Raw genomic sequence first — 10,585 nt, 5'->3', positions numbered from 1 at the left:
CACAGTGCAGCCGGCCGACAAACCAACCAGTCAGGAAAACCGAGTGGCAAACCCCGCCCAGACGACAGCGGGCCATCGAGGGTGCGACAGCACCACCAATGGCACTCAACCCACAGGGCTACCATGAACACTCACAGCCACGTGAATATGACCGGCCACCACAGTGCCAACGAGGCTGTCCCAGCGGAACATACCACTGGCATCGTGAGTGCCCCCTTCCTCCATCACAACGCCAGCACCCGACGACAACCTCATCGGGAAACGGGCCACCGAGGGCGCGGAACTAAGGAGCCCGCCCCCCACAAGACCACCATCCGCACCACCTGCCATGCCGGCACCACCTACCACAGACCCAGCACCATTAACATCATCGGCACCACCTGCCACAACACTCTCCCGGGCACCAACTGCCCCACCACTGGGGGCACCACTGGCTACTGGGAGCACAACTGGCCCCAGGCCAACCCTGGGCCAGCTGTTCCAACTGCAAGACCACCTGCTGCGCATACCGGTGGAGGTGAATGACAGTCCGGCCACAGCGCTGGTGGACACAGGCGCCAGCCATGTGTTCATCACCCCGAGCCTCGTACCACCAGGGGCACTCCGGCCTCACCATGCGGAGCTGCGTCTAGCGACCACCACACGACCAGGAGTGACGGTGGGCCAGGCGGAGATTGAGGTAAGCCTTCGGGACCTTACTACCACAGTGACTGCCCTTGTTGTGGAGGATTTACACGAGGCCCTTGTCCTGGGACAACCATGGCTAGCAGCACATGATGCTGTAGTGGAGCTAAAGTCAGCCCGCGTCCACGTGGGAATACAGAAACGGTTCACAGTGTATGGCATAGGCTTCACACCTGAACCACCTAGTGAGCCGCTGACACTGAGACAGTTACACCACGATGTCCCCCTACAGTATCAGGCCGCCATCGAACAGGTACTCTGTGAGAGGCAGGGTGTGTTCGCCACAGCCAGCCCACTCCGACGCACCACAGTAGCAGAACACCAGATCCCCACCACCCATGATCGACCTATTCACCAGCCACCTAGGGGGTATGGCTTCAGGGAGCAGCGTGCCATCCGGGAGCAGGTGTCAGAGATGCTGCAAGATGGCGTCATCGAGCCATCCAGTAGTCACTACAATTCCTGTGTGGTGTTGGCCCCCAAGAAGGATGGCTCATTACGGTTTTGCGTCGACTTCCGGCCCCTGAACGCCATCACCGTCAGTGCTCCACCCCCTCAGATCAGTGTCGAGGCCGCCTTAGCTGGGCTAGGACGGGCCAAGGTGTTCAGCACCCTTGACCTGAAGGCCGGCTACTGGCAGGTGCCCATACGGCATGGGGACAGAGAAAAGACAGCCTTCACCATCCCAGATGGGCGGCGCTTCCAGTTTAGAGCCATGCCTTTCGGCCTTAAGTGCGCGCCTGCAACATTCCAGGAAATGATGACACGAGTGCTGGAGGGCTATTAGAGGCAGTTTGCCATGGCCTACCTGGACGATGTCATTGTGTTTTCTGAGACATGGGAAGACCATGTCCAACACCTAGCACTCGTCCTGGAGCGGCTGGCCACTCACCACTTAACGGTAGCTCCGCTCAAATGCCACATCGGCGCTTCAGAAGTCGAGTTCCTGGGACACGTCGTGGACGCAGCGGGTAACCGCCCACAGCCCAGCCACCTGCAGAAAATCGCAGAGGCCGAGGTTCCCCGGACCCGCAAGCAATTGCAGCGGTTCATCGGCCTCGTCAACTGGCTGAGGAGTTATGTACCGAACTTCTCTCATGTCATTGCCCCCCTGACTGACCTCCTGTCCCCACAACACCGCTACCGGTGGGATGCAATTGCTCAGAAAGCATTTAGCCAGGTCAAAATGGTGTTCACACAATGCCATACTCTGGCACGGGTCGACCCAGAGCGTCATTTGTACTTGCAGACCGACGCCAGTACCCTGGGGGTAGGGGCCGTGCTGTTCCACCTGGACCAGCATGGGGGTCGGCAAGTTATAGATTATGCCAGCGCGAAGTTCGGCTCAGCAGAACGTCGTTATCATAGTAACGAGCAGGAGTGCCTGGCTGTTGTGTGGGCGATGAAGAAGTACCGCCCACACTTGGAAGGGAAGTCCTTCACACTTCGCACAGACATCCAGTGCCTAACCTGGTTGCATACAATGCAGGGAAGGAAGGGCAAACTGATCCGGTGAGCGTTGTTCTTACAATCCTTCGACTTCAACGTCGAACACGTCCCCGGAGCAGACAACCAGCTGCCCGACCTTTTGTCCCGTGAGCCGGACGAGCGCAATGAGCTGATCGACCCAGAAGAGTGGGAAGACATGTTGCCCCCCAACAGCCGAGACAGGCTACCTCACCCAGATGCGACTTGCACTCGAATCACAGCCGACACACTGGAAGAGGGCGATCCTCCGTGTACCTCGAACGACGTCCACCGACGGGTACTAGAGGCACAAGAAGTCTCACCAGAAGCTGCCCGTCGACGCCAGCAGGTGACCGAAGGAGATCAGGAGACCTGGAGTACCCAGGACGGGACATTGATGAACCGAGCACCCGGGGAACATGTCGAGTGGAAAACATATGTACCACCCGAGGCACGGGAGGCTGTGCTACGTTTCCACCATGACCATGACTTGGCCGGCCACCCAGGTACTGACCAAACACGACGGGCAGTGGGTCAGTTCTACCACTGGCCCGGAGTCACCCGCGATGTACGAGATTACGTGTGTGAGTGTGAGATATGCCAGTCGCGGAAGGCTCGAAGACGAGATGGGGAGGAACAACAGCAGCCCCGTGAGCCCACCACGGCATTCCAAACACTAGCGCTCGACGTGATGGGCCCCTACCCACGAACTCCTAGAGGACACCGCTTCATCCTCGTAGTAACTGACCTCTTTACATGCTGGACGGAGGCCTACCCATGTCGGAACGTGCGGGCGGCCACGATCACCAAGATCTTGAGCACAGAGTTCCTGCCACGCTGGGGCTACCCACAGTCGGTTCTCACGGACAATGCCAGTCAGTTCCTGGGCCGGTGTTGGAAAGCCTGGTGTGGAGAGCAACAAATCCGGCACCACACTACACCTGCCTACCACCCGCGGGCCAACCCCACAGAACGCAGGAACCAGGAGCTGAAAGTGCAACTCCGCATCCGTTTGGGCCAGGACCATGCCCAGTGGGACCAACACCTCACAGACGCACTCTTTTGTGTCCGGCGCCGGACGAACGCCGCCACCGGTATGACACCCGCCGAGATGGTCCAGGGGCGCAACCTGCCACTACCCGGGGAGTGGACCACTAATGGGGTTCCGCACACAGCGGAAGATTTGGAGGAACGGGCCCAGCGTCGCAACCTCGCACACGAGGGCGCACGCCAGAGGCAATGGGCATACGCGCAGGAGATCACACCTATAACAAATCAACCCCCTCCTGGGGTGCGGGCCGGGGATCAAGTCTTTGTCCGGGTCCACCCGTTGTCAGCTGCCCCTCGCAATTACTGCGCGGGGTTAGCCCCGCGATGGGGCGGGCCCTACACCGTTCAGAAACGGCTCGGACAGACGACATACCAGGTATGCCTAGGCGGGTGCCGAGTGAAGAAAATACACCGGGATGACCTACGACTCGCCCCACTCCCAGGAGACAGGCTCCCGGGGACACCGACTCCCAACTGCCCATCCATCGACACGAGGTCACAGGGGGAACCGGATGAACCGCAAACACCCTCCGCTGGGAGGAATAGCGAACTACCCGACGTACAAACCCCGTGCCGACCGCAGCCTCAACAAGAAAACCTGGGGCAATTCAGCATCACAGATGTCTCAGCAGAGGAATCTGAGCCCGAAGCTGATGGCATGCCGCCCACCCTACCAGTCGTGACTGAGCCGGAGGAGCTAGATCCAGAAACACTGGAGTCGCCTACTCGCGGTGCCTGGGGCCACCTTGCACCCCTAGAAGGAGCCACCTTCACAATGTATGTGAGCGATCTGGATGAAGAACCACCCATCGGACCACACCGACAGTCACCGCACCCCCCCTTCGTGGAGGACTATGCAGGAAACCAGCCCACAACACCCGGACCAAGAGGCCAAAACCCGAGCTGCCCATGGGCCGGTGGCAAAACAGGGAGTCCCCAGTGCTATCAGGCAGCTGAAACCAACAATACAGACATGTCACCAGGTATCCCTGAGCGGGAGAGGGTGCCCTACCGTTCATTGTCAGTCCAAATCGGCCTGGAGAGAGAGACAATGGCATCACTGGACCCACAGATGGGCCCTTCGGTAGGAAGCCCAGCGCAGGAAAGGAGTCCATGCCATCTGCAACAAACGCGGGGGCAACCCGAATATGGGGTAACCACCGTAAAGACCAATGACAGCCCAAAACCTCTGGGGAGTCGGGCAGGAGACGGTCGACCTGACCACCCCCGCCGAGTACGACGGCCACCCAGGTACCTGGAGGCATACCACATGGGAAACATCCCAAGGGCCCTCGTCTGGAGACGCCGCCCCCAGGTACACCACGAGGGACACGGGGAAGCAGAGCGCAGACCCTACCAGCGGCAGCTCTCACAGGTGCCTCCCACCTGGACTTGCTGCCAGCAGTGAGGGTGCAAACACGCCGCGGGGGCCAGAGCGCGGGGTAAGACCGGTCTTCTCCAGGGGGGGGCATTTGACATCGTACCTCCGTGGGCAGTAAAGCCCGGTCCCCACCCTGCCAACACCAGCCCCCGCTGGCGAAATGCACCCTCACACCCCTCCTCCGCGCAGTCACCATCACTAGTCAGTCTTCACCCGCGCGCGACCAAGGACGGAAGTGTAACTCTGTGAGACTTCGCGAGACGTGAGACCGCGAGACGTGAGACCGCGAGATGTGAGACGCGAATAGTGAGATATGTGAGTGTTTTCCGGACGCGAACTCCACACCGCCGACGAGCCTAGTGAGCTGCACAGGGGCTGACGACCCACACCCATCGTGGCCTAGCTGCAAGCTAGCCTGGCGCCCATCCGGACCGAACAGTATACCAGCCGACTTCCCTACTAGGCTCACCCGCTAACGCAGCCTCCGTTACCGGGACGACAGCATTACTATTTAACTTGCTCTCTTAGAAAAAATAAACTCCTGAATCAACAATCATAAAATTAGACTGCCCAAAAAAAAAAATACTTTTCTTTATTCACTTAAAATCTGCCTGTTATTAATAACCCACGAAAGCTGAAATAAAAATTGTATTAAACATCCTAAACCAAAATTTAAAAAAATAACGAACATGATAACAAAAATAAAAATAAAAATACTTTCACCTTAACATCTGCTATGATGTAGGCAGCAATCAGCTGGTTGTTCTCGTCTGGTGGAAACAGCAACACCTCGAAACAACAGCTACTGGTGGTGCCATCAGGTTCACTCTGATGTGCCGCCAGCAACACCATGCTCAGTCTTCTTAGTCATGAAGTCAGTCACAAGTCACCACTGAACTGAGTACTGTAACACTACTTTCACAAAACCGATAAGAATCAAGCACAAACAAAACAACTCATTAAAAAAAAGTTTTCTCTGTATCACAAAGCTAAATACAAATTTTTGTGTAACTAAAATAAAATTGTAAATAAATAAAAATACTTTATTACTTGTGTCAACAAATGTATAAGGGGTCTTCCATTAATCACGTGATGTTTTTTTTAGCAAATTTTTAACCCCCATCCTCCCCCTTAGTGATTTGTGGTGAGGTTTCAGAATCCCCCCCCCCCCCCCCCCCCCCCCCGTAAATCATGTGTATTTTTTTGGTACAAAATATTTTTTAAAAATTTCAGAATATTATCTTTAAATATAGGTAAAATCTAATTTAATTCTGGAAAATTAAGCACAGTGATAAAAATGTCCAGACACACATTAAGGTTGCAGGTTTATTCTCACTGGCATAAAAATAATAAAGGAAAGGCTTATATGTGATATACGCATGTATTCGGCGCCAAAATCACAGTCTTACTGGCGACTGGCAAGCCGAGCCGGGTGGTTCATGTTGCGGCGGGCGGGGATATTGTTGCCTAGCTACGGCGAGTCAAGGTCACGCGTCCCTTTTCGGTTTAGTAGAAATCGGGCGAAAAAATAAATACACGTGATATCTCTCTACACCCCCCTCCCCCCTTGTGATATTTCGTGATTTTTCCCGACACTCCCCCCCCCCCCCCCCCCCTTTTCGAGCCTCACGTGATTAATGGACGATCCCTAAGGGACATTGTACAAAACAAATTACTGTATTTAAATTTTAATTATGTTGAGAGAACAAATTAAAACATTGCATTCCAAGTAGGATAAACAAAATAAAATTCAAAAATGCTCTATCATAACTGTCACAACTCACTCTATTATTTAACTTTATTACTTAAAATACTTTACTCAAAAACAATTTAAAAAATTAACTCACTTCTATTATCATTAACACAATAAACTTTCTCATAAATTAATTCAATAAAATTCAATTAAATACTTAGGCAGGTACACTAACTAACTTATGTTTCTCATTTCCCCTCCTTCCTAAATTTAACACAATTCCTTAACTTAACCCAGGGAATTTACCTCCAGGACAACCAAAAATTTCGATGACACTACATGACTTGACATCACCTGAATTCGACTCTAATACATACTACATGACCTGACTTCACCTGACTTCGACTCAAATTGATTCTACATGACCTGACTTCACCTGACTTCGACTCTAATTGATACTACATGAACTGACTTCACCTGACTTCGACTCTAATACATACTACATGACCTGACTTCACCTGACTTCGACTCTAACACATACTACATGACCTGAATTCACCTGACTTCGACTATACATCACCTGACTTCACCTTATTTGACCAGACTTACCTGACCAGACTTACCTGAGGGAAGAAATATTAAAAAATAATTAAAAAACAATGACCTAACCTAACCTAACCTAACCTAACCTAACCTATCTTAACCTAACCTAACTTACCTAACCCCCACCACTTTGTTTATAGCATATATATCGTCAGGTAACATGATGTCACGTCCGCCATCTTGTCTTCGTTTGCAGGAAGCCATCATCATGTAACATCGGCTAGTGTGCTGATGCCATGTTAGTTTAATTCTTATACGCTCGAGTGCAGTAATAATTTATTATTACTGTGACACCCGCCATCTTGTCATTTGGGGCTCCATCTTGAAAATCTGTAATTTTAATGCTAGAGATGCGGGAAAAAGTTCAAAATTCATTAAATAAATTGGCAATGAATATAATGATTGATTAGATCGACTAAGGTCCTTGGTTCGAAACCAGTAAGAGCAAAAAATAAAAAACAACAGATCTTCCACAGAAGCCACCTACAGACTGATCTACCAAGGTACATATATCGTCAGCTGATATGATGTCATGTCCGCCATCTTGTCTTCATTCGCTGGAGAGCACCATCTTGTTTTCGTCCACTAGAGTGTGCCAATACCATGTTAGTATAATTTTCTGGTCACCATACCCTTGTCCTCAACTGTTGGCATTGAACTTTTACCTTGACCTTTGACATTGAAATTTGACATTGACCTTCAACTTTGAACTTTTAACTTGAACTTTGACCTTGAACTTGACCTTGACCTTGAAATTTGACCTTAACCTTAATCTTTGACTTTGATCTTGACGACCATCATGGATACGACATTTTATGTTTTTTACATGCTACCAGGAGCTACCACCTGCTAGTGGTCATTGCCACCATCTTGTATTTGTCTGCTAGCTGACACCATCTTGTGTGTACTCGTCTTACCATCATGCTAGTTTTATTCTAACCTGCTACAGTGCAGTAATAATTTATTATTACTGAAGTGCCCGCCATTTTGAAATTTGGACGCCATATTGAAATCATGTAATTATTTAGCAAGAAATGCGGGAAAAATTCCAAAATTCACCGAAAAAATCAATTATTATTTTTCAAATGGATTAGATCAGTTCCTGTCCTTGATTCGATTCTTGATTAGCGACAGTTGTATTTAAAAATAGATAAATTTTAGATTCTGTTTTCGCGGAGTTTATTAAACACTCACTGTACGAAAAACAACTCAAGTAAATATACCTGACCAATGAATTAAATACAGTACCACTAGGTCTTACATGAAAGTATAATTTTTCAATAATCTGAATAACCTAGAAATCGTTCATGTACAAAGCCACACATACAGGCCAAGTGTCTCCAGACCATGAGACCGAGTCATGACAATATCAGACGTATAGGCTAGTCATTTCAGGACCAAGTGACCATAAAAAATATTTTAGTAACACCAAGAGGTTTTTAACTAGTAAATATTCAGTCACTGCTTATATCACTACCCACAATCAACAAAAAAGGAAGCACCCTCAATGTAAAGGCAGCTCATTTTGGACGCACCCTCAACGTAAAGGCAGCTCATTTTGGATGCACCATCAATAAAAAGGAAGCACATTCTACAAAACGAAAGCCTATTTAACGAAAAGGAGGTACATTTGCACGTACATGCAACTCGGTAGGATGCGATCGTCAATGTTAAGTTAGGATATAATGTTTCCATCAGTCTATGAATCTATCAGTTTGTAGTTCCATAATTCATTGACTCCATCAGTCATTGGCTCCAATATTCAAAGGCTACAATAGTCATTGGCTCCATCAGTCATTGTCTTCAACAATCTTTTGACTCCAACAGTCTTTTGACTCCAACAGTCTTTTGACTCCAAAAGTCATTGGCTCCTACAGTCGTTGGCTCCAACTGCCATTTGTCTCAACAGCTCCAATCACATTTGGCTAGAATGCTACAAGTCTAAGAGACTATGAGGCCACAAGGCTACGAGTCTAAAATGATCTAGTTGGTTACGAGTTCTACATGGCTGCGAGACTGCATGGCTAAAAGACCGCATGGCTACAAAACTACATGTCTTTGAAGATACAAGGATACAAGTATACTCGGCTCCAAAAGCTCCATCAGCTCCAACACGCAATGTACGCATTGTACGCGCAATACATGCAATTTACGTGCAATAAATGTAATGATCACACAGTACACACAGGAAACGGAATGAATAAATAGTACACACAGGAAAAAACGGAATGTACACACAGTACACACAGGAAAGGGAACGTACACACAGGAAATGGAACGTACAAACAGTACACACAGGAAAAGAAATGAAGAAATACTTAGTACACACAGGAAAAAAACGGAATGTACACACAGGAAATGGAACGTACACACAGGAAACGGTACGAACACACAGGAAACGGAATGATCACACATACAGTAGCGGAGACACAGGCTTAGTTGGAAATCAGAATAAAAGTAATAAAACATACTTTTTTTAAATATAAATAATTCATTTATTTTTCAATAGTACACACATGACAGTTAAACAAATGATTATTGTATGTAGCCAGCTTTCCGCAGTTCTTTACGTATGGACGATACTTTCTCGATATGCGAGTAGTTTCCTCTACAAACAGATGCCACCAACAGTCTTAGCCGGTCAACCAATAAGTTTGGATCTTTCCTTGATGTGTAATCAATCTCTTCTGCCACCATCTTCCTTGCACGTTTATAATAAATATTATGATCTCTGATGTCTTCCGTTTTAACACAAACCTCAGGGTAACTTTCATCATCGAGCCAATGATCATTACAATATGATCAGATTTATTTATTATAACACGTCGTTTCCATCGTTTCGGTCTCAGTACACCATCATAGTCTTCGATCTTGCCTGCTTTAGGTGCTTCAGCACAGTCTTCGATCACATCGCCAGCTTCAGAGTCACTGTAGCAATCACCGTAGAAGGCATCGTCTTCACCCAGATGACCATAAGAACTCGATATCGTTGATGTCGAAGTGTCTTCATCGTCTTCATGCTTCCTTTTTAGGAGTACATAATTTTTACAAAGTATGGAGGATCTGCTGAATATTGGCTTGAATGTATTCTCGTCGTAGCCCCGGATATCACCCCCGTGATGCGCGTTCCGTAGTATGCTCAGGTAGGGTTCAGGCCTCGTGGCGGGGGAAATTATCACTATCCGAGCTACAATGATGTTACGACAGTTTGACTTTATGCATTTATTCAGCCCTTCATGTATGCTAAGTACATGGGCAATCCGCAGCACAACACCCGTCCCTCCGCGGAGTGAGGCTCGGCTGCACGTGTTTGGGGTTGAGCAGACACCAAGTGCAAACTGAACCCCCTGGTACTTTATGCGAATGATGAACGGTCTCTCTGCCCCTTCCCTAAGGTAGTGATAGCCGATTAAGTTAAGACGCCGGCGACGCGAAGTCCGGCTCGTGGCGACACACACGTGTCCGCCGATGCGCGAAAGTCCCGACTCACCAAAACCAACAAAATATTTAATTATAGTTTTAACTAGATTCGATTACGACTGAAAGCGTAATGCCTGCGAACACGGCAGTCCCGATCGCCCGGTTACAGTCTCACCCGTTCTGGCCCACGTCTTGCTGCCGCACTCCTTGCCGTGCGACCGCCTTCCTCGGCCGCCAGATGACTACTGCTCGTTACCCGGCGACCCTCGTCCCGAGACACGTCTGTC

The 10,585-nt window shown here is 49.3% G+C and overlaps 1 protein-coding gene across 1 annotated transcript; it reads left to right on the top strand.

Annotated features, from left to right (window-relative positions):
* Positions 1–1,483: 1,483 nt before the first annotated feature.
* On the top strand, positions 1,484–3,251 carry LOC134535688 (uncharacterized). Its single transcript, XM_063374885.1, has 3 exons — positions 1,484–1,765; positions 2,756–3,003; positions 3,173–3,251. Exons 1-3 carry the CDS (start codon positions 1,484–1,486, stop codon positions 3,249–3,251), a joined length of 609 nt encoding a protein of 202 aa, XP_063230955.1.
* Positions 3,252–10,585: the final 7,334 nt, after the last annotated feature.

The sequence above is a fragment of the Bacillus rossius genome, chromosome 10 (genome assembly GCF_032445375.1).
Source record: "Bacillus rossius redtenbacheri isolate Brsri chromosome 10, Brsri_v3, whole genome shotgun sequence".
In the NCBI taxonomy this organism is placed as follows: domain Eukaryota; kingdom Metazoa; phylum Arthropoda; class Insecta; order Phasmatodea; family Bacillidae; genus Bacillus; species Bacillus rossius.
The sequence above is the reverse complement of the archived record's forward strand: the minus strand, read 5'-3'. Positions and strand labels throughout refer to the sequence as shown.

Coding starts and splice junctions, on each gene's coding strand:
- LOC134535688 (XM_063374885.1), top strand. CDS start 1,484: ATGGCCTACCTGGACGATGTCATTGTGTTTTCTGAGACATGGGAAGAC. Junction 1,766..2,755: donor TCAACTGGCTGAGGAGTTAT/GTACCGAACTTC, acceptor GAGATATGCCAG/TCGCGGAAGGCTCGAAGACG. Junction 3,004..3,172: donor CCACGCTGGGGCTACCCACA/GTCGGTTCTCAC, acceptor CGTTTGGGCCAG/GACCATGCCCAGTGGGACCA.